The 23,913-nt window shown below is 48.8% G+C and overlaps 5 protein-coding genes across 5 annotated transcripts; 2 read left to right on the forward strand and 3 right to left on the reverse strand.

Moving 5' to 3' along the window:
* Positions 1-790: 790 nt before the first annotated feature.
* On the forward strand, positions 791-1,407 carry FPOAC1_007340 (uncharacterized protein; the record flags this gene model as incomplete). Its single annotated transcript, XM_044851808.1, has 2 exons — positions 791-1,000; positions 1,051-1,407. The coding sequence occupies 2 exons, from the start codon at positions 791-793 to the stop codon at positions 1,405-1,407; spliced, it is 567 nt and encodes a 188-aa protein (XP_044710520.1).
* Positions 1,408-1,490: 83 nt separating this feature from the next.
* On the reverse strand, positions 1,491-3,502 carry FPOAC1_007341 (uncharacterized protein; the record flags this gene model as incomplete). Its single annotated transcript, XM_044851809.1, has 3 exons — positions 1,491-2,760; positions 2,816-3,354; positions 3,404-3,502. 3 exons carry the CDS (start codon positions 3,500-3,502, stop codon positions 1,491-1,493), a joined length of 1,908 nt encoding a protein of 635 aa, XP_044710521.1.
* Positions 3,503-14,330: 10,828 nt separating this feature from the next.
* On the reverse strand, positions 14,331-17,193 carry FPOAC1_007342 (uncharacterized protein; the record flags this gene model as incomplete). Its single annotated transcript, XM_044851810.1, has 9 exons — positions 14,331-14,336; positions 14,399-14,711; positions 14,770-15,269; positions 15,328-15,534; positions 15,598-15,899; positions 15,963-16,160; positions 16,229-16,928; positions 16,995-17,026; positions 17,124-17,193. The coding sequence occupies 9 exons, from the start codon at positions 17,191-17,193 to the stop codon at positions 14,331-14,333; spliced, it is 2,328 nt and encodes a 775-aa protein (XP_044710522.1).
* A 1,316-nt stretch (positions 17,194-18,509) lies between these two features.
* On the forward strand, positions 18,510-19,548 carry FPOAC1_007343 (uncharacterized protein; the record flags this gene model as incomplete). The annotated part of the gene is made up of 6 exons (XM_044851811.1): positions 18,510-18,543; positions 18,598-18,952; positions 19,048-19,076; positions 19,196-19,320; positions 19,376-19,440; positions 19,494-19,548. The coding sequence occupies 6 exons, from the start codon at positions 18,510-18,512 to the stop codon at positions 19,546-19,548; spliced, it is 663 nt and encodes a 220-aa protein (XP_044710523.1).
* A 3,871-nt stretch (positions 19,549-23,419) lies between these two features.
* Positions 23,420-23,913, reverse strand: FPOAC1_007344 (uncharacterized protein; the record flags this gene model as incomplete). Its single annotated transcript, XM_044851812.1, has 3 exons — positions 23,420-23,492; positions 23,546-23,647; positions 23,765-23,913. The coding sequence occupies 3 exons, from the start codon at positions 23,911-23,913 to the stop codon at positions 23,420-23,422; spliced, it is 324 nt and encodes a 107-aa protein (XP_044710524.1).

Genomic DNA, 23,913 nt, shown 5'->3' on the forward strand with positions numbered 1-23,913 from the left:
GCGGAGTGATGGATGTTACGCGACACTGAAGGACAGAGGGTGCATGGCGACCACACCAACTACTGATGTAACCCCTGCGCTGAAAGGATCACAATGTGTAATAGGTAGGGGTAAGAAATATACGGACAAACGGAAGGCTGCTGGCTGCAACTGGCAACTGCCATGGAACGAGAAAGGTCAAGATTCACTGTATCATTTCCGTACAGCCCGCAGGGGTCTCGAATGTTGGACCGGTACAGAGGTCTAATTCATATTTAATCCTAGAGAAAAGATAGCGAAAAAAGAAAGAAAAAAGCTCAGTATCGCGTCAACATTTGAAACCCCTGCCGGTTATACAATCGAGTCCACAACGACAACGACAACCATGCTTTGAGGGATATCTTGGCTCTAACCGATATTTGACCCACAGTTCTGCCGCGACTCACGCCTCATAGGACACTCTGCTGAGCACTGGGGGGAGACTGTAGGTAGAAAGGACCCGCACACGAGGCGGATAGCCCGCCTCGCTGGAGACAAAACACATATGTACATTAGTATCTCAAACCACGATCTACGGCAGCTGGTCGGCCGATGTAGATAGAGGTTAGTTAGGGAGGAGGAGAAAGTGGGTGATGTTTGGCGAAGTGGGGCGGCACGGATGAATATTCGGGGCGTCTCGGCTGTCGGCCAAACCCCACTAGCCGGGCATGGCTGCTGTTAAAAAGCGGCTAAACTCGAGTAGGAATACAACCAACCAACCAAGTCAGACAAGCCTTTTAATTTCGCATCTCACTAGGACGCCGACTCTGCCATGGCAAATATCTCAGTTAAGAAGCTGAGCCTAGTTGATGGAGCCGAAGAGCTCGACTTGCCAGATGAGGCCGCGGTGATTCTCGATGATCTACGTAATGAGATCCGAGGGATTACTCCGATTGTAAAACAACAAGGAGTAAAGATCCTCTACTCATATGGCACTCCCGAATCGTGTGGGAAGCTCTCTTCCGCAATTGGCCGCCACAAGGTCAGAACTCACAATAACATAGAGGCTTCTTTTGCTAATTACATCTGGAGGCCCAGGAAATCAAAAAAATTCTATCTACTGTGCGATTAAAGCCAAAAGACGCCAGGATGCCCAAGCCGGAGATTGTTAAAGTCGAAAGAAGCGGCGTCTACACCAGCCAAGACTTTGCCGGCCTGGCTGTTCTAATTTCGGACCCAGTGGGAATTGTTGTCAAAATGGGGAGCAAGAGGGTCTCACATGAGTGGGAGCCGGGGAAGATTTTATTGCTCATGCCCGATACGTCTTTGCAACCCAAAGATAAGGATGGGACGGGGAACTCGGAGGCGGAGGGGAAGGGGATGGACAAGCCTCTAGAACTAAGTGATTTCTTTTATACTATGATCCCGGTTGAGTATCATCACCAGTAGCACTCAAAAACCAAAATTAAAATTAAAATCATCCGCCTCAGGGAAGGATAAAGTTTCGTACATGTTCCAATCATCCTCATTGGTTATCGCGAATGCCGAATAAGGCGGCCTGGCTTGTTGGCAATACTCCTCGTGAATGTGCGACGAAAGATGTTCGTGCTCTCCGTAGTCGGGTTGTAGGAAACTAGGAAGACCGAACTGTGTCCCCGTGTGTCGTTCGGTTGTCCCGAAGAATCAGGCTGTTCTGAGCTCTCTTCTGCGTCAGCTCTATAGTCTGGCGTAGCGGTGGAAGATTTGGCTTGCGATTGTTCAATAGATCCAAGGTATCGTGCATGTGCTTGACTATCCACCTGCGATAGACCTGCAGTCTGGGAATTTGCATCTACCAGTGGAGTCTCTAGGGGAGGATCGGCAGAGACCAAGACACTCGTTTGGTGTCCATTCGGGGAGTTCTTATCGAGATTAATTAGTACTTTATGTCCCCTTTGCGCTGCAGTTTCACTACGACTCTGTCCTTTGTATTGAGGAAGTTGATGTAGTTGTAGTTGCGGTTGCATTGATGTGCTGTGCGGTGAACCAAATGATTCCGGAATACCCTCCTGTGGTTCTTGGACATAATCATTCCTTGACGCGTTCACTTCATCGCTTGGCTCCATGGGAGCGTGTTGGCTCTGTGGCGCTTGTAGAGAGTATAGGCGCCCTGAAGCATGGCTGGAAGGGACACGATCCTGGGACTCTGGGTACTCTGGGCAGGTTCGCAAGGCAGGTCTGAAATTAGCTAATATACCGATTTGTAATCCCCTAGGACTGTGCGCCATAGAGATAGGCGCGACTTCCCCTCTTCCGGTACCAGAGACGGCTGGGGGAGACCCCGTCGATGTTGATTGTGACCGTGGGATCCCTATGGCGTGAATTTGCGTGACTGTTGTGCCTGAAGCTGGTACAGTCCGGTGAAGGGATGGCCCTACGTTTGTCGGATCTTGCTGGGATTCGCGGTCCTGTGGTTGATTCATGTTCTGCGAAGGCTGTGATCCGGGTCCGGCATTGTCTGGTGCCGTCGGAGGCGAGGTGACTCTAGCTGGCTCGGGTTCGACGGCATTCGGTGATCGGGATGCCGGAGGGCGTGTTTTGCGTTTCTTACGCGCCGGTTCCGAGTGTTCGTGGGGAACCCTATGGTCGGTCTGAAGGAGAAAAGCTCCAGGCTTGCAGATGTTGCTTGTTGCCAATTGTTTGCGTATGTAGGCAGTGATTTCCTTCGCCGCCTCCGCGTATTTCGCAATAGCTTCCTTGACAGATTCCACATCGAGGCGTGATATGATGTTGCTAAATGCCTCTTTGCCCGTGTTCTTATTACTAAAGAGAAGTTACCTGACTGATGTGCGTGAAGGGGTCGGTAATTCACACATACATGATCATCTTTAGTGGGAAGAGTGCTGCGTCCCCGAATATTTTGGTTAAGTCCTCGTAAATACTTCCTTCGAGAAGCCACTGCCTACACTGCTCATCAGTGATGGAAGCATCTTTCCTTACGCTCTGAAGAAACATCTCCTTTTCTTTCTTGCCCCATGTCCATCGGCAGCGAAAAAATTCCCTTTTCGTGAACCGTAGCCTGACTTGGTTTGCAGCTTGTGCGTGCTCTAATATAGCAATGTAGCCGCCTAGGTCCTGCCCCAAAGTGACCTTCTCCTGGTCCCAAAACACTTGAGGTTTCTTAGCCCAGACTTGGAGATTTTCTAGGAACATAGGGCTTGTTTCGAGATCAAAGACAGAGCCGATACTTGTTGTGGTATCCAAGACATCTGTTGAAGATGCTCGTGGAGACGAAATCGACAACTCGACAAAGCGTGGCGACTTTTCAGGGTTCCATATCAACCCAAATCTGTCCCTAATCTTGGTCTGTGTCGCGTTCGGCAATGTCCTCAGAAGATCCGCGACTCGCTCCAATATCTCAGCAAATATGTTAGCGTGGTGCTCCTGAGAGTACTGGAAGACTTACCGTAATAATTAATCGTTCGTCAGTTATTTCTGAACACTGCGCTTTATATGATTCCTCGACTAAGATGTCGCCTAAGAGGCGGATTTGTTCTACGTTCATCTTTGATCGAGGAAGGAAAGGTGTAGAAGAGGGCCTTATGTGGCAGTATTTAACTAGGTAGGTGGATTTGGGTACAGTGGGATATTCCCTGGCCCTGTACGGTTCATAGTACTTATTTTTGTATATAATTGCCTATTAAATCGAGGTACCTGGACCCAAGTTAGCCGAGGTCAATCACCCCTACAGCTAATCCATTATACGAGAAACTACCCCTATTGAGCACGTTTTCTACAGGTTTCCTGCTTTGTTTTTGCCAAAAAAAATAAATTCGACGATGTCAGCCAAACCAGGCCAACCAGGCCAACAGCAGCAGCTCGAGGACCGTCTTTTTCGCCATTTCAGAGGCTGGAATTGGTCAGAACGCGCTCGTGATACTAGCTCTTGGCTGTGGGACTTTGGCTATGATATTCAACGTCATGGCTTACGCAAATGGGCTTGCAAGGACTGTATCCTCGGAAATCGTCCCATTATCGCGAGTTTTACCTCTTCAGGTCTCCAGAACGCGGCAAATCATCTATGGCGTGAGCATAAAACACCAGCACCAGAGGGAGAGAAAAAGAGCACAGCACAGCTCAAATCCGAAGGCGCACTGAAATCGAGCCAGCCGACTATTGCCTCTGTTTTGAAACTGGACGTCAACAAGCCTACGGAACAGAATATCGCGAATAGCTTCATCTCACGCTTTGATAAGCAACACTTTCAGCGTATGCTAGTCGAGTTAATCGTCAGTAGCAACCAGTCATTTTCCTTCGCCGAGAACCCCATCCTCCGAGAAATTTTCGACTATTTGAGTCCCTCCGTTTCGATCCAACACGTCAACTTGAGTGCCACCGCTGTCCGATATAAGATCATTCAAGAGTATAACCGCCACAAGCAGACGGTTATCGAGGTGCTGAGGAACTCCCCTGGAGCGCTTCATATCTCATTTGATGGCTGGACGTCTCGAAATAAGCTTGCCCTGTACGGTATTACTTGTTTCTTCAGAGATGAGAAGAATCGGCCATGTAAAATCATGATTGGGGTTCCGGAGGCTCATCGTCACTTCGGCTCAACGATCGGTGGGGAGGTTCTCGATGTCCTACACACTCTTGGCGTGAGTCCAGAGAAGATTGGCTATTTCACGCTCGACAATGCTGAAAACAACGATACTGCAATGGAGGTCATTGGTGCTGAACTTGGGTTCGATGGCCGACTACGCCGAGGACGCTGTATTGGCCACACAATTAACTTGTCAGCCAAGGCGCTCTTGTTTGGCAAAACGCTAACGCGTTCGAGCAGCAATTATCAGGTGCAGAAGCGTTGTCTGATACTGAATACGCTCAATGGCGCAAAAAAGGACCAGTTGGCAAGTTACACAATATCGTAGTTGATGTGCGTATTAGCCATCGGCTAATTTACTTATTCAAGGAGGTCCAGAGGGTAAGCGGTCTTACTAAATCCTATTCGTCTCATACTAATTTGGTGTATCTAACAGGACGAAATTAATCGCGCCGCCACCCTTAAACTCCGATCGAAGAAACCACTCAAGCTAATTATCGATAACGACACGCGTTGGCTGTCACAACTCTACATGATCCGCAGGGCTCTACGGTTGAAAACCTCTATCGAACTCCTACTGATCAAGTATAAGGCGCAATGGGAGGACGAAAATCGGTCTAAAAATACTGGCCAAGTAACGCAAGCCAAGTTGGCGAAAAAACCACGCATCCTCCGAGACGAGAATCAGCTAACAGACAAAGACTGGGAGGTTCTTTACCATTTGGAGGCTATTCTGACTGTTTTTGAGACCGCGGTAAAGACGCTTGAGGGTGATGGACACATCCGCAGGCGTAAGCAAGGCTGGACTGGCTCCTACGGCAATATCTGGGACGTAGTGCTTGGCTATGAATTGCTGCTTAACACACTGGAAGAATATAAGCAGCTTGCTGCTGACTTTCCTGATCCAGAGCACTTCCGCATCGGAATCAACCTTGCTCGGGATAAGCTGGATGAATATTATCAGCGGTTGGACGAGACGCCCATCTACTATACGGCTATGGCGCTCCATCCAGCTTATCGTTGGGACTGGTTTGATGAAACGTGGGCTCATAAGCCTAGTTGGATTGAAAAGGCAAAAGAGACGGTTGCCGACGTCTGGCTGTCCGATTACGCTCATCTCGAGGTTAGAACCAACAGCAGCAGAGGCGACGACGAGCCACCGGCAAAAAGACCTCGGTTTTTCAACCCCTTCGAGAAGAACAGTCGTCTGCCGAACTCAAAACCAGCATACGCAGCAATTATTGTTGGTGACGAGTACCAAGCGTGGCAGACGGATCGTGAGGCCAGCGACGGCAACGTTCGTGATCCAATTGGTTACTGGATCACTAAGCAAGGCAGATATCCTCGGTTATCCAGGATGGCATTGGACTTCCTGACGATCCAGCCGATGTCAGCCGAGTGTGAGAGGTTATTTTCAGCTGCTGGCAAGATGGTCTCGGGGTTGCGTACGAACCTGGATGCTGAGATTATCGCCATTTGTCAGGTTTTACGCTCTTGGTACCGTGCTGGCCTTATCAAGGACCTGGATCCATTGCTTAAGTCGCACCTTGAAAGTAAGCCGGATGGCGGTTGTGGGACTCTAAGCGACGACGAGCTGGCGCTTGCTGAGTCAAAATGGCTATTGGAGGGCGAGGACAGCGCCAGCGAGGTTGACGATTCAACACAGCAGCAACAGGCTGAAGAGTTAGTGTCAACCTCTGAAAGTGAGGGTGAATAGGCACCGAGGAGGTTGTGAATAGCCTCAAGGGTCCACTATAAATCCACTTATAAATCCACGTGTGTACATCCATTCCGCCCCGGTCAGATATGTGCTACATCCACTATGTAATTGCCTAAAAATCGCACATCCACTCTACTTGGTCCAAAAGTGGAGTGGATGTAGTGGTTCCGACCCTTGGCCCGCTGACGTCTCGCCTTTGCTTTTTGAAGTTTGTGAATTTGTTGGTCGAAAGACGAAGGGCTTTCCTAGGCGGCTCGAGGACGTCTTCAGCGTCAATCGGCAAATCTTTGTACTGTTCACGCCATAGGCGGTACACCTGTTGCCTCGCTGCGTCGATCCAGTTGGGGTGATCTTCGTACCACCCGTCGAAAGCGTCCCAACGTTTCCCAGGATTCAGAACCGCGGCAGCGTAGATCAATGGTGATTCACCCACCTTCGCGTAGTAGGAATCGAGCTTCTTCCACGCATTGTTGACGTTCACGACCAAATGATCACCTTCAGGAAGACCTGCCACGATGCCCTTCGCAGTCTCGAGGCCGTCGAGGAGAAACTCATATGCATCAAGGATTTCCCAACTTGCGCCATGAATCTGGTCAATGGCTTCCTCGCCAAGGCTTCGCTGTTTCTCGCGAGACTGGGAGTCGCCCTGCAGGGATTTGATGACAAGCTCAAAATTGAGAAGGATGTCATGGAGAGCTTGTATTGCCTCCCAATCACTCTCTTCCAGCCTATTGCCTTCCTGGAGAAAGTAGGGTTCTCTGACGCCCTTCCTCAAGTTGCCGCATCTTGTTCGGTTCTCAGAGTTGAAATGTGCCCTAGCCTCGAATATGAAGGTATCGTAAAAAGGCTTTAGTCGAAGCGCGCGTTGCATCATGTAGAATTGCGAAAGCCATCGGGTGGCATTGTCGGTGACAACCTTAACTGGTTTATGGGCTTTGAACCCAGAGTCTTCTGCTGCCTCTCGAATGCGGTGCTCCTGGGCCGAGATAAGCTTCCTCGTCCATAGGTCTGACCGATTGACTTCTTGACAGAAGTTGTGAAGCTTCCCAATGGGTCCTCTCTTCCTCCACTGCTCGTGTTCGCGCTGCACAGTAAGCAGGCCATCGTTAACATCCCGCTCGAAAGACTCATAATCTTGGCCGAAAAGAAGGGCCTTTACAACCAAATTTATAACATGACCCAGGCAGCGAACTCTGCGCTCTGGCCAATGAAAGCCCAGGGCATCCCCGATTTCCGCCAAAGCCGTATCGTTGTTCGATGCATTGTCGACAGTGAAATATCCGATCTTCTTCTCGATATCGTAGGAGCTGATGACTTCGAGAACCGCAGCGGCGATATTCTTCTCAGTATGCCTGCCATCCATTTCAGGCAGACCAAGCACAATTTTGTGGGGTTGTGCCTGTCGGTCGCGATATACGGCACTGACACCATAGAGTGAGAGGCCGTTTGTTGAAGTCCAGCCATCAAAAGCAAGATGAACTTGACCAGGGCTCTCCTGAAGCGTCTTGGCTACCAGCCCCTTGTTTTTCTCGTATTCGCGAAACGCAATCGCCCGCACGCTCTTGTCGCTGATGTGCGCGCGTTGGATGCCGACCGAAGGGCTGAGATACTCGAGGACTTCGCGAAGAAAGGGATGTTGCGCGGTGCGGAAGGGCAGGTTGGCGCTGACCATCCACTTGACCATCTTGCGTTGGAACTCCTCCTTGTTGAAAGAGGCAACCAGTCGATTCGCCATAGCTTGCTGATTCGCGTCGTTGACGTCGAGGCCAAAGAACGAAACGACCGACATCTGATCCGCCATGTCATGTGGACGTTTCAGAGTATTCGGTACGGTTCGCTTCGCGCTCGCGTTGCGCACGTTGTGGAAGCTCGAGAGATGTAGCTCAACGTTGCTGAGGTTTCGAGCGTCGTAGTGTGAGGGTCGAAGGTCTCGCTTCTTAACGCAAAAGCCGCAGACTCATGTGGCACTGTTGCCCGCCTTTGAGATATCGAAGCCGAACTTCCATACCCATTGTCTTGTAGATGACCTGCGTTCACTGAGGGTGTAGCCTTTGAATCGTTCGAAGACGAAATCATGATCCTCGTCAGTAAGGTCCAGAGGGGTCCATGAGAAAGGTATATCTATTGTCATTATTGGCTATATTGTCTTTAATCCATAATAGATCGATATTAGGCTCTAGTCCAAATATCATGCTATTACATAGACTATTGGCCTCCTTGATGAGATACTCAGTCAGGGCCTAAAGCTGGCCCATAGAGGTCTCTACTCCATAGCCCCACCTACACTCTGGCTGTCAATACTCTAGTATAGAAGGCAAGAAGGTATATCATTCCGGGCTGCCATACACCCATAGGCCCAGAGACTTACAAACTCTTCAAACGACGATCGAGATCCTATGACTATGTAGCATCAACTTGGCCAAAGAAAATTGATGGTGGCCTTAAATGCCTAAGTCGCATTTGCCTACTGGATTCTAGGGGATCAAAAACACTGTCCCTCTTTCAGTGAAAGAGGGATGAACAATAAGGACGTAGGGTGTTGCATTTTATTCTCCGATATAGAAGAATTAAGCTGTAGCTATTACCTTAGACCTCTCTACTTTAATAGAGGAGGTAAGTTCGCTAATTTCATCCTTTATAGCTTTCTTATTTTTCAAAAGCTCTGGTACTTTCACCCCGGCAGCCTCAAGCCATTTGTCGTCCAGACTCTCTATGTTGATAGTGGGGCTGAAATTCTCATTAATATTATTAAGAGAATAGCCCATACCTAAGAAGGCCCACATGTTGTTGTTGTTGTGATATTGAATGATAAAGTCCTCGTACCGAGGCACGCTGATGACATCAATGTAATGTAGTGATGAACCAGGCCTGCAAACCATAGTCAGCGCTCACTCATGATCAGTTACCTCTAAGGACTTGAAGCTACATACCAAACTGCATTTATACGGCCGGTATTATTGTTCTTGTACCACGAGCGACAAGAGTCCTTCCAGACTGTGTGCTTGTACCATTCCTGTGCGTGGTCATTGAACTGATCAACCACATGCTGCTTGGGAGCCCAGTATTTGATGTTGTCCTTTTGCATTTTGTGGACAATCTGCACAGCATAGTTGGCTACTGCCTGGACACCACCAGAGATTGAACCATTTGCAACGGGCCTGTTTCAATATCAGCCGAAAAGGCCAGCTTCCAAGTACACCATGCTGCTTATTACTTACCATGTGGGACCTACAAAGATGATAAAGTTAGGCATATCTGCCGAGCCGAGACCAAGATATCCTTCAGGCGCGTTTTCCCACTTCTTGCCGAGGTCAACGCCGTTGAGGCCGATGACAGGGAATCTAGGCCGATAGGAGACATCCAAGCCAGTAGCACATACAATGGTGTCACACTTGCGCTCGACGCCATCACCTCCAATGATACCATCCTCCGTGACCGTTTGGGCGTGTGTAAAGTGAACATCGACGTTTGGCTCCTGGATGGCATGCATATACGGGTCACCAGGAGTGACTCGGCGGCACCCAAGTTCAAACTTGGGTGTAAAGCCCTTCAACAAGCGCTCATCCTTAATGAATTCTGCCATTCGTTGCCTGGAGAGCTCACGTGTAGACTCTTGACGCTCAGAGCTGGTGTAGAAGACCCCCCACATATTGTTTATCTGATTCTCGATGTCCTTGGCATGGGCCACAAGCTTTTCCGGATGCTCCTTAAACTCTCTCTTCTGCTCGTCCGTGTATTCGTGATTAGCACCAAAGTTATTGGCAATCTGCACAAACCAGACACCTGTGCGAACAAAGACATCCATGTGTTTGACGTAAGGTTGCATACCAGGTACAGTCTGGACGGAAGATGCTCCTGAGCCGATAACAGCAACGCGATCCTGCTTCCATTGCTCAGCCTGATAATCCTTGGGCCAATGAGCAGTATGAACGAGCCGCCCCTTGAACCTTTCAAGGCCAGTAATCTCAGGCCACTTGAACTTGTTGAGCATTCCAGTGGCGTATAGCAATAGATCGCATTCGTCGTAGAAGATCTCGCCCTCTGACTCCTTGGTAGGGTCAAATTTGCCAGTCTGGGGTATGTTGCACCTGATTTTTAGCCTCCATTTTCCACGCGACTCATCAAAAACAGCTCCCACAACTTCAGTGTTGAAAGTCATGTACTTGCGGAGCCCAAACGTATGAGTAACCTTGTTCAAGTACTCCCAGATATCTTGGCTATAAGAGAAGAAACGTGGCCAGTCGGGGTTGAGGGCGAAGTTATACGTATATCCGTGTGATGGGACATCGCAGGCACAATTAGGATACCTAGGAGAAGCAAAACGTTAGTGGCAGCCTAGAAATGCAGCTAGGATCACTTTGAATGACCTATTCTCCAACCAAGTACCGCCTATCTCGTGATTCTTCTCATAGATAACATGCTCGACATTCTGGCACTTCTTTTGTAGCTCGTAAGCAAGCAAGATCCCGGAGAACCCGGCACCGATAGTAACCACCTTGAGGCGTCTGTTACTAGCGTCCTAAAGATGTGTCAATTTCCTCAAGTGATCCAAACCCCTTTCACAATGAGAGAATAACCTACCCCATAAGTAGTATTAGGTATGCTGTATCCATGACTCCCAGGCGTTGAGTAGTCACAGCGGCCATCCGGCCCGATCATGCTTGGTCTGTTAAGCGCCATTTCTAAGAATGGTGATATTCGAATAAGAATACAGTATTTTGAGGATATGATTATTCAGTGTGCATATACCTAAGATACTGAATCGCGATGAGGGAGTTTTAAAACAGAGCCCTAAGGGCAACTAGAATTACTTATAGCAAGAGACATAACAGCAATCCAATTTACCCGGCGATGATTTGTACAATATTTCCAGTGCAGATGAATGACTCGACCGACAGGCGGCCGGAGTCTGATGCTGCGCTCAATTGGGGGCCTTGTGTGGGGGCCTTGTGTGACAGCGGGGCTAGTTGATCAATCCCGAGGTGTGACCTCGGGAGCCAAGACTTTTGGGTAGTCTATGCTACAGCCGAGTGAGCCAATCATGATGTGACTGAGTGTACCATATGCTAGCCAATCACTTGCCAACACGGGGCTCTAGATTCCGATTTCCGAAGTAGTAGCTAAACTAATCCGAACGCAATACTGAAAGTAGGGTTACAATTGCCGTCTGGAGCCTAACAAGTATCTATAAACACTTTAATACACAGACATGTAGCATTAAGGAACATAGATCAATACCTAGTGTATTTCAACCGCAGAGCTTTTTATGTATTCTAGGGCTTTAGTAAAGGTTTTCGACAGTCTTCGGTCCGTGCCCAAGAGCGTTGACAAATCGGATCCAACATATTACCAAATAGCCCTCCGAAACCCCGCATAGCCATCGATCCCTTTCTCACGAGGTTATGGAGGAATCTGGGGTACTCGAAGCTATTGCGCTACCGGAGTTGTTACCATGATCCGGTCAACTCCCCACTTTACAAGCTTCATAGGTCGCATATAGAACTTGCATCCGCGGAAGTCCGGAGAGCTCCGATTCGACCAAACATATTCTTTCCTGGTTTCTTGGTTCTGTCAAGTGGTCAGCCTGAGGTATCTGTACAGTATACGATTTATACGCACCTCAGACCAGTCTTGGCCTCGGAAGTGACGAGGTCTCTGCTCACGGACACTCACGGCTTAACCTGGTGGTTGAAGGGTGAGTCAATCGGCTTTAGATATTTGCTGAGTACATTTAGCTACTGCTATGATTCTTGAAACGGCAAATGGGAGTGCATTGGTGAAAGCATGGCATAAAGATTCGGGATATTGCCCGCTTTCGTCACTACCTTCAAGATACATGCAACAATGATAATCGGTTAGAAATATATCTAAGGGCTACTCGAAAAGCCATTTGAAGCCCACATCCTGCTCCTCAGAAGCCTTTGCGGCGATATCTAGACTACTAAAGAAAACTTCGAAGCCATGTGGAACTCCGGGGTATGTATTGATTTTGACGTCCACGCCTGCATTATGCAGTTCCCTGGCATAAATAAGTCCATCATCTCGTAGAGGGTCCAAGCCGCTAATCTGTAGAAACGTCTTTGGAGTACCTCAGTGGACCATTTCGAGACGACTTTCCGGTCAAGCAAGCAGGTTCCCACTACCCCACAATTTCCCCATCACCATATCCAATCAATAAAGGACCGACACCTGCAGGACCGACGACGACCTCAAACATCGTCGCTCCCACCACAACACCAGTAGTATATATACATTCGCTTAGCGCTAGATAGTACGATGGCCTACAAGCTATCAATAAAACTTCCTTACCTGAATACGCCTTACCCGCTCTATTCACTATTAGGAGACGTGACACTTCGCAACTGCTCAGTGACAACGCCCTACGACTCTGCCAACATAAACCAGTACGGACTAGTTTATCCCTTGGGAACCTTCACCCGTCACACAAAGTCAACTTTATCCGGGCATACGCGAAAGCCAGGGAGGCGGGCATGAGGAAGGATATTATCTTATCCGGCTGGAGGTTTACTGGAAATTGGCCAATAAATCGGTACAAAGCTCTAGCACATCCGGAAATTCAGTCGGACAAAGAAAAACTGCTGGAAGAGTTCAAGACGCCGAGCCCTCCTCAACTGCACTCAGATGATACGCCGAAAACGAGCCGGCAAGTGAGGGAAATGGCCAAACACCGCAGTCGTCCGACCAGGCGGAAGTATAGTAAGATCGCAAAGGGGTTAGAAGCTTTAGAGATGAAGGTGGCCGTTCAGAATGCGCGGATTACTGGCCTCGAGGAGCAGATGGCCCAGCTGCGGCGAGGGAAGAAAAGAAAGGCGGTACCGAACCCGAACCGACGATTCATGACTCTGGCGGAGACTCTAGCGGCTGGAGAGGCTCTTCCTGACTCAAAGGATGCAGAAATAGAGGTGGTTGTGGATGAGGAGGTCGAGTCGGTGATTGAGGTGGGTGTCAGGTCAGAGGACGAAAGTGAGGACTTTATGGTCGTAACAAAGCACTGCCAGCGCACACGGAGCGGTCGGGAGGTCAAAAAACCACGCAGACAGTAAAAATTGACCAATTTTCTAGATACTTTCTCCAAAGTCTCATTTATTAATTGAGAATCGGGCCTGTTTTTGTGCACATCAAAATTTGGATTTTGTATGAGAGGAGCGAAATTTTGGTTATGCATTAGGTGGTCCTGGATGGTATCATTTTGTTTGCTACGTGCGGGCAATGACCTATTCCTAACATCGAGCCAGAAAGTTCATCCAGGACGTAGTAATTACAATCCTAAAATGCCTTGAGTACTGAATGCAGGTAGAGTTCAAATCCAGCCTATCGACAAAGTGAAGCAAGTCAAAATGGCTGATGATTATCACTTGGATGTACCGCTTGTCCCGTCTTCCGGACTTCGATATTGGCAATAACTCCGCATGGCTCATGCAGCTAAATGCGGAGCATTAACGGCAATTTCGCCCAGGATTACGGCTTTACACCATATTACTGAGCAACTCCGGTCTTCCGATGGAACGGGTGGCATCTGCATTGGCGACAGGAGAAAGCCGATTTAGAGTAGAAAGGGAAGATGTCTCCTCGGACCGATGCTATCCTCGTGACCCTCAAAACAGCAAGTCAACATGGTTGTTTGTACTTGACTTTTAAAAACTTTACTTTCTAAGATTTCTTCTGAGAACCTAATGATCTCTGACCATAAATTGCCGAACATGGCTCGCATCGAGTCTCAATCCGCTGGTTTGTCACACTGCACCCCCTCCCGCTACGTTTATTGCAACTAAGAATCCCTTGATGGGCCAGATAGCTTCTTAAAGCCACAAACTTATTAGTAAAGCGTAACAATAACCATTATGAATCAAAAGGGGACAGCAGTATAGCCATGAGAATAACATTACACCCAGCTTCTGACTTGTTTCTGCATTTTGTCCACCAATGGGTTTTTAGTTACTAAACGTAATATCGATAAAACCCGGGAAAGCAAATGGCCATTCGGCCATAACGGCCTCGGTAGCATCACCATTGTTCAACTGCGTAGCCACTTTTAGTCAAGGTCCGAACTCAGTCCTCGCGAAATGAACGGGTGGCTGTGTGCAGGCGTGTTTGTGGGTATGCAAGATATAGCTTACCTCATCAGCGTTGGCTGGTACTAGAAAATCAGTTGTGCCGTCACCTTCAAGGGACACTACCGGGTCGTCGAGACTCGGTCGTGGCTGAACTCTCTCTTGTGCCCTTGCTTCTCGAGCCAGAGATGCGACCTCCCTAGCGAATGTGATCGAGGTCATGGAGTCTGTAGCATACTCCAGTCGGCTGAAGTGGCCAGCCAGGACATCCATGAGGATCAAGTCTGATGTTACGGTCTCGTCGTCTTGCTCGGTGAGTTTCTCCAGGACGCCGAGGAAGAGATTGACTAGACTCATGATAGGGTAGTATAATGCAAGCCTGGTATTTGTGTCAGTGAAGTCGTTCAGTCCCAGGTACTTGAAAACTGAGTACATACCAGCCTCTGCAATCTACATCTAGGTCGATATACTGAGTGCCTCGGGCAATCGCTCGCGATGCCTCTGAGACTACCAATGAACTTTCTCTAAGCTGTTCTGCAATGACTTGGTTTTGTGGCTGGAGCAGAGCAGGGCGCGCCCAAGGGTAGGTTAGGATGCAATGAATGTTGCAGAGCGTGCCATGATAATTGAAGTGCACATACGCATAGTGCCAGTACTCAAAGAACGGGTGCGTCCTGCGAGACCTTGCTGACGGTCGTGACTTAAAAACGGGATCTAAGTCTTCGTACCACTCTCTGATTTGGTGGTCTAGATCTCGAATATCTTGTAGAGTCTGATGTAAAGGGGTCATCTGGAGACGCGTTGTGGAAAGCCGCCTGGAGACTTGAGAAGAGATCTGAGCATGGTTGATCATGGCCTTGAAGAAGTGGAAATCGCTTGTAGTCCCGGCTCGAGCCACTGTGGGTAGAGCGACACTGATATCTTGGTCATCCACAGCCTAATTACATTCGCGGTTATCATTAGTTGTAAGGTGAAATAGAGGGGGTAACACCTACCGATGGCCGGCCAGATCTTATCGCTACGTGCTTATCCAGGAGATATGCATTCCACCACAGCCATGTTCTCGTGGTTCTTTCGTTCTCGCTGAGAATACTCTCTTGGGAAGCTTGGATGTGAAAGCCCTTAGATTGGGCTAGGCGCACGGCGGAAGAAACCAGCATATACTCTAAGGCCGGGCTAGCCAACGCTTCTGCAAAACATGACTAGGTAGGCAAAAAATGTTAGTTTGGGAGTCATATACTGTTGAAGACATAAGGCGTTCTTACCATTAATAGCAGAGCCTCTATAGCAGTAGAGTCGGTGTGGGTATATAGTAATTCTGTGTGCACAGACATGGCATTCTCAAAGAAAGACCATGACCGCTCGCGGGACGAGACGTAACTTTTGGGCGTGCCGTCTCGTGTCATAGACCTGCGGCAACCAATAGCATACACCGTGTGGATGATTGCGTACCACGCGAAATCACTCGAGTCACGAGCTCCGTTGGCGAGATGTGCTTCAAAACGTGCCTCGAACCACGGGCGTTGGACGAGACCCATTGAGTGCTCAAGGCTTTCTTCAAAGAAGGCTGGTGGGTCTTGTCAGAACCATACTTATTACTACATGTATTTTGGGAGAGGCGATGATTTACCGGTTACCCATTCTCGGGCAGTTGCCTGGGGAGGATCAGGTATACGCTCCTTGGAGAATCGGCCTCGAAATTTGAGGTCCTTGTTTATCTGTAATGCAAGCCTACGTATGCTCGTTTGGACGGCAGTTGAAGATCCCAGCCGCCGGGAGATCCAACCAATACCCGATGATGAGCAAATTGACATGTACGAAGAGGCACCTATTGTACACGGCAAAGTAAGCAACCCATCCAGCTACATGATGAATGCAGCATTTGCGCAAACTTACCGTGATGTTCTGTGTTGCCTGCAGGCTCATTCTCGCAAATATCATTCCACCATGGATTAGCAAAGGGCCTGTTAATATCTGCTGGTTGAGGGAAAAGCAGACTTGATGAGGAGAAGGAACCACAACTGGGCGGTTGAGGATATTTCCGAGGGCTGAAGGTGTTGGTGGTAGCAGATCCTACTTGGGCTGATTGGCTTGACGTGCCCCTTTCACGATACGGATTTGGAAAAGTATTTCCTGGTAGCGGTTGCGGTTGCGATGCTGAAGGGCGTGGCTGGGTCTCGGATCCAAAGGAACGTCGATCGACCTGCGCCACGATGCTATTGGTATTGGTAGATGTGCTTTGAAAGATGCTTTGTCGTTGAGGTCGGTTCAGATCATGTTGCGTGGTCGTATCATCGCATAGAGGGCCTGCGCCAAAATCTGCTCCGTGGCTGGTTGTTGTAGAGGCCGAGGGAGTCAGCAAGGCTTCCATGCGCCCTGACTCACATAACTCGCCATCCTCTTCGTTGCTTGAGAATCGGGGATGAGAACTGGTGAGCCCGGCGGTTGAGGGTCGATTGTTCGAAGGAGGTGTTGTTGATAATTGATCTAGGCGCTGCTCCATATGCTTCAGTCTCTCCTCGAGCTGCCAATTAGTATTTCTCCGTTTGGAGGCACGCGAATCGAGACCCGGAAATGTGCATTCCTGCTTGTGAGCCTGCACGGGTTAGCGGCTCTGTGCAGCATACAATACATGTACGTATCCCCAGGTTGGCCATCCTACCTCACAATTTGAGCACGGATGCGACCCGCTACCTAATCGTGGACATACGTGGTTAGGAATATGCCAATAGAGCAGTCAAAGTTTTGTTGAGTCATGTTCTGAGTCTCGCCAAAACGGTTTCCAACTTACATCGTGCCTTTTTCGCGCGGCAGTAATTGCAGGCTATTGAGCACTGTGGGTTCTCTCGCCTTCGGCGCATATTGAGTCGGTACGCAAAAAGTTATGCGCTGGTTTTCGTAGATGAGGGATACGGATTTCCAAGGATGACGATGATGTCGCTCAATGCTCTGTGCCAGGTGATCACATGAGCCACTAAAGGACGACTATTCTGCCCCGCGTCGTAATGTCTTGCATCTCGATTTTGGGCCCCATGCATTGGTAACCACCATTTCCCCGCACTTTTCTCACCCCCATCCTCTCCGGAGTTACAGCTCCGAGCACAACTCCGAATCTAATCTTGTTTGGGCAAGGTCTCCCGGGGAGTCATATGTCCGAACTCCGAGATGAAGATCAGTACCACCATACCATGCAAAACCTCTTCTAGCTGCTCCGTTCGTTCCGGAGCATTCAGCTGAAGTTGAATTTCCCAAGAGCCTATGGAAACTATCCAAATAATAATTATTAGCTAATGTAAGATATAATAAGATTATACTTAGAATTATCTAATAAAAGTTAGGTTTTTAGTAGTGAATTCCAATAAATTTAAACTGAGCGGGGGTATCTAGCTGTCCTAGATTTTTGTTCTTATCCTAGATTTTTGCTGCCCACTCCCTGAGTAGGGCTTCCGTTAGGTCAGATCCTCGGGTAACACCAAGCACCAATCAGCGATCCGATATGAGCCAAAACGATAAAACATAATTTGTTGACCCCGCGACCCATTTTCTTATCCGATTTAACATAAATCGCCTGCAAATAATACCTAGGGTATGGATTATCTAGATGCCCTACAAAACTCCAGGATATTGTGAGTATACAGTATTGTGAGCTGACTCGGACGGGCTATGATTGTGGGGAGCATCAACGATGACTTGCAGGGAAGTTGCTGGAACGGAGATGTCAGGTCCCGAATTAAACTAACGAGGACAGGGCATTATGACCCCGTACCCGTGCCTCGGATCCCGGGTGTGGAGAGTCCCGGGGGTATCTTAGAGGGAATACTCGCAGCTTGTCACTCAAGCTAGCATAATATGCATACGTACTTGTGTGAAATCCTAGTAAACTCTGTATCCTAAAACGGTAAGGACCTTCATGTCCTTCTCTGGTCGAGATGCAACAAAAAAAGCTATGCTGGGCTTGCCTCGGCATGTGGGGAATAGGGCATCCGCAACTATCAAATACTGTACATGAATGCCGAAAGGTCGGAACTTGCACACTGAAACTCAAACTCTGCCGGGACCACGTCAAGCGACATATATATATTAGCAACATGCTCTCGAATGCGAGCATGAACTATCTCACCACTTCCACTCTCTCTCGATTCAAAGACTTACGAGCCGCTGCGAGATATCAGTCACCATGGGCACCCGTCTGAAGGACCGTATTGCTATCAGTAAGCATAACGCTGTCAACCAACAAGCCTTCTGATGCTGACCGTCTCGCGCAGTAACCGGCGCGTCCTCTGGACTAGGCAAAGGAATCGCTCTCACATTCGCGGCTAGTGGAGCCCGAATCGTCTGCGCAGACCTCAAATCAGTCGGTGTCGAACAAGAAATTACTGCCAAACACGGCGAAAACACGGCTATCTTTGTCAAATGCGACGTTACTAAAGAAGGCGAGATCCAACATCTGATCCAAGAGGCAGTCCGATTCGGCGGTCGATTAGACATTATCTGCAATTTCGCTGGCGTGGCCAAAGAAACCAACCCCCAGAAAAGGAACTTACGTGCTCACGAAGCTTCGACGGAGGATTTTGATCTAACGTTAGCGGTTAACACACGTGGACTTTTCCTTTGTTGCAAGTATGCTCTTGAACAAATGATGAAGCAGGAGCCGAGAGAGCCGAATTGGAGAGGCGAGCGGACAAGAGGATGGATAGTTAATTGTTCTTCCGTAGGAGGCCTCAGGGGATTACCGTTCCAGACTGTAAGTTGCTTTCATGGATCGACTGTGACCTCCCGTCCGTCTCCTCTCTCTTAACATATCTCAGGAGTACATCGCATCGAAACACGCCGTGATTGGATTGACTAAAGCATTGGCTTTAGATTACGCCCAAAACAAGATCCACGTCAATGCTATCTGTCCGGGCTTCGTCGCCACCGGAATGACAGCCCCAGGAGAGTCCGTCGGCTCTGATGAGTTCTCAGAGCGAATTAAGTCACTCCATCCGGTAACGATGTCCCATTTGTCCGCCATCCATTGCTGTGCTAATGCATTGTTTCTAGTGGCGCGAGGTCGGTTATGCAGAAGACATGGCTAATGGAGCACTTTTTCTATGCAGCGATGAATCGTACGTTGGCTACCTACCTAGGCAAGATCGGAAATCTCACTAATATCAATTAGAGCCTGGATTACCGGCCATCCTTTGGTAGTCGATGGCGGCTACCTTGCAGGCTGAAGTTAAACAAAAGTCCTGAAGTGGCAGCTGTCAGATATTACGTGTATTCGGTCCATTGATGCAGATTGGTATATTCAGGTTGTGTTCTGTTTTAATTCTGCCCCTTAGAGGTTTTGCCATTTCGATTGTAATTTGAAAGTATCCCTGCTTGCACATGAGACCCCAGCATCTCAGCCTGCAGTGATCTTGTTGGACTGGACTAGCATTGGAGTGGATTTGGATGGAGTGGATTTGGCTGGACTGGATCGAGAGGTCTGGAGCCTCCTGGAGCGCCAATGGACCATTCCTAATTAGGAAATAGGCGAGCCCGAACCCCACTCTTTGTTTCAGGCACACATTGTTTCCGTGTGGTGTTGATTGGTCTCCACGATGCTAAATCCGTCAAGTCCCATCGGCAAACCAAGTCAGTAATGCAGCGCGAAGGCGAGACGTCCGTTTGCCTACATAATATGCAGCAGCACAAACCCGATAACATGCCCTTTACCATTTGGCCAACAATGTAATTGACGTCCCAGAATGGCCGCACCAACAATCACCCACTTCTTCTCTCGTTCTTCTAATAGGTCTTCAGAATCAGATAATGTTGTTCTCGCTCCAGAATCGATCAACAATACCATCCACAACCCCTCTTTCGCCACCACCCCTCTTTCGCCAGGCAAAATAAAAAAAGCTCCACCAAAACTCACCAACTTCACTTACACAGAATTTGACCAAATTGACAGAAATGCGTAAAATCATTCATTTAATGAGTCATAAGTAGATCAATCTATTGTACTCTGGTTTTTTTCACTATCCGCTGCGACCGCCTGGTTGGTTGGTGGGGTATGTTTTCCTCTCTGACTTCTATGACCGAGCCAGCCTCCGATGCTGACTCTTGCTCGCTTGAAGAGATAAATTCCACCCCGATAGGCGTATAACGAGTCGCCCCTTCTGGTATGGACTCTTTACCAGCTAGAGTCTCTCCAAGAGTCATGAAACGTTTGTTAGGATTCGGCACCGCCTTCCTCTTCTTTCCTCTTTTCAGCCGAGCCAATTCTTCCTCTAGGCTGGCAATCCTCTGCGTATGCGCCGCTACTGTCTGCTGGTGAGCTTCAAAGCCCTTGGCTATCACGTTGTATCGTCTCCGCGTCTTTGGTGTCTTGTTCAACCCAAGATCACGAATTTGACGGCTCGTCTGTGGCGTATCGTCCGAGCCAAGATACGGCCTGGGTTCAGGAGTCACTCTTGGGCTGCCGTTTGGCCTATCTTGTTGGATTTCAGGGTGCCGTAACGCTTTCGCACGTGAAATTGGCCAGTTTCCAGTGACCCTCCAGCCTGACAGTATGTTCTTCTTAGTCATTCCAACTCGGCGAGCTTTGGCGTAGGCCCTGATGAAATTGACCTTGTCCATCGGAGCGGAATCAGTCAACGAAGCGAACCTTTCCAACTCTCGTCGATATGCAGCCTTCAATGCGTTGAATACTCCATTGTCCAGTGGCTGGAGTCCATGAGAGCAGTGTGCTGGTAGATAGCAGCAATAAACGTTGTTCAAAAAGCACGTAGCCATCCATTCATCCTTCCATCACTCAGCACTAATCTTGAGGTGGGGAAAATGGAGAACATACTGTTGCATGGCTTCCATGACCATCTAAAATGATCAGTCTAGCGTCTGACTCGTCAGCAGGTGTAGTCTGGGGTAGATAAACCCCCTCAAGCCATTCAATGCCTATGTGGTCATCAGTCCACCCGTTGGGCGATGTTAAGTAATACCAGTCTGCTATCTGCTTGAACTCCTCAAGAAACCATTGTTTCTGCAGTTCTTTTCCCTTGAAGATTATGCCAGGAACTAAAGCGCGGCCGTCAGCAGTGACAGCTTCGATGAATGAAGTCCAATTTCGAGTTTGTGGTCCTTTGAGAAACGCCTTGCGCTTCGGGTCCGCGCTTCCAACAACTAAGCTATCTAGGCCTGAATGAAGAGAATTAGTCAGTCAAAATGCAAGCACAGACAAGTAGTAGAGGTGAATACTTGCCGAAACCAGTCATAATACCCCCTTCATCAACGTTGACGGTGTTTTCAGGCTTGATCCAGCCATACTGGCCATCCCGGATATCAAAGTACCAATGAACCGCTTTAGGGGTAAAAGAGTCGAACCTTTTAGCTTCTTGACGTCTACCCATCTTGGTCTTTAGATCTGCGCGGCGATTGATAAACTTGATCACCCAGTTGCGTCCCAAGTTGGGATGTTCGCCCTGCTGTCTCAACAAGCCCATGACACAAGCGCGGATTTGACTATGGGACGGAGCATAGCCCAAGGACTCCTGGCGGAGAATCCAGAAAGCCAGCCTATCCTCTTGTCTCTTGGACAACCGTCGATGAGGGTGGATCTGCTCTTTCACGGCCCCGCGGCCGTGAAGTCTGTCGATTAGAGTCCTTCGGGGCACTCCCCGTCTATGAGCGGCTTGAGGGGGTGAAAAGCCATTGTCAGTAACGTCCAATATGGCCTCTGCCACGTCGTCCTCTGTGTATTTCCATCGAAGTCTTGACCTAAGCATTTTCATGTCGTTGTCAAAGACAAAGACCAAAAAACAAGGCAAAGAGCGGTGAGGAATTTGGCGATCAAACTAACGACATTTCCATAGCACAGCACGCATAGATCACGTACCCTGCACAGCCTTATAAGGTCAGAATCATCACATCCAATCATTTTTATGATCAATAGAGGTAATTTCTCTTGAGTAGCTATATATTTAGGCTGACTTTCGTGTAAGTGAAGTTGATGAGTTTTGGTGGAACTTTTTTTATTTTGCCTGGCGAAAGAGGGGTGGTGGCGAAAGAGGGGTTGTGGATGGTACACCTCACTCACAACAAACCCTAGTTTACAATCGCTGCAAAACACAAATGGGAATGGGGGTAAATAAATAAATGGCTCCATATTGGTAATGGGTGTGATTCTCTGGGCTTCTTGTATTAATGTTATTATTTACCCTGATGTTATGGTTATTAAATACTAATATTAACCTGAACTTGCTTTTCTGGTTGCCTGGGTGCTCTTGAACCTTAATTGTATGATTGCCCTTGCCTTACCCTAACCCAATTTATTTCACTTAACCCTGACCTTATTCCCGGGTTATATCCTACTCTAACCTTCGCTTCCCCAACTTGTCTTTGATGTACCGAAATGCACGGGCCAACGTACTGGGCGAAACCTGACCAATGATCTTACTGGCTTCCATCGATTCCCCGGTCAATTTCAACCACATCAAAACCAATCCAACATATTTCAAATGAATCGCACGGCCTCAATCGGGCTTCAAATAAGCTACTTTGCGGGGAAAATACTCACCTGGTTGTAATGAATTGATGCATACCGGTTTGGGCCATTTTACCTACTGGAATGTCTACGACTCTGCCCCCCGCGCTTCAATAGCGCGGTTTCGATTTGTATGGTGTTTTCTACGACCTAGCGGGGCTGGGTCGTTGCTGACTTGTGGATGGATAGGCCGTTCAGATTCATCGGTTAACAGATCTGGATCGGCTGCTTGACTGCTCTCGAAAATCCTGTGAGACCTGGCGTTGGTCAATAGTGCTCAAGCTCGCAACGTCACATTCACATTCACACAGTGTGGCTAACAAACCGACCGACCTAGACCGGCCCCTTCGGTCTGTCGGTCTGGGTTGGTCAAGGCTCCCGGTCGGTCGGTCTAGGTCTGATTATCTGATCCCGAGATTCTACCCGCGCTAGTTAAAGGGTGCACTCAATGGCTACCTGCGCCGAGCCTCACTTATTCTGTGGAACGAGTTCGGGAGTGCTAAAATAGGTGGGGCGCGGCACGGGTACCTTGAGGAGGAGCCGACCAATGGCGGCCTTGGAAACCCCCAACCCAGACCGACTCAGACCACCCAATCCGACCGGCAGCTCTGGTCGGTCGGTCTGACGAGAATTGCCGGTCGGTCGGTCTGCGGTCTGAAGGTGGTCTGTCAGACGGTCGGTTTGTTAGCCACACTGCATTCACATACTTGCGGAGATGGTCCGCTGCCGAACTCGTAGCAGCAGCGGCGAAGAACTCAGGCTGACCCTTCGCGTCGCACAGGCGACAGGCCCAGTAAGGACTCAGCGGACTGTCGTTAGTGTCAATCTACAAGAAAAAGTCCATGGCGCTTGATCCAGCTCTTCCGACCCTTTGAGCCCTTCCGGGACAAGGACTCTTCCAAAACATATCGTTTGTTCCTCCACACTGCTCGCGGAAGATCTGCAACTGTAGGGTGGTCTGGCAATGCTGACTTGCGTCGTCAGCTCGAATTGACTCGCCAAATTCCTTGGTGGTCGGAGAAAAGAAAAAGGCAGAGGGTGGAAGCGAAGGGAGCATGATGTCGTCGGATTCCAT

Source organism: Fusarium poae, chromosome 2 (assembly GCF_019609905.1).
Source record: "Fusarium poae strain DAOMC 252244 chromosome 2, whole genome shotgun sequence".
Classification (NCBI taxonomy): Eukaryota; Fungi; Ascomycota; class Sordariomycetes; order Hypocreales; family Nectriaceae; genus Fusarium; species Fusarium poae.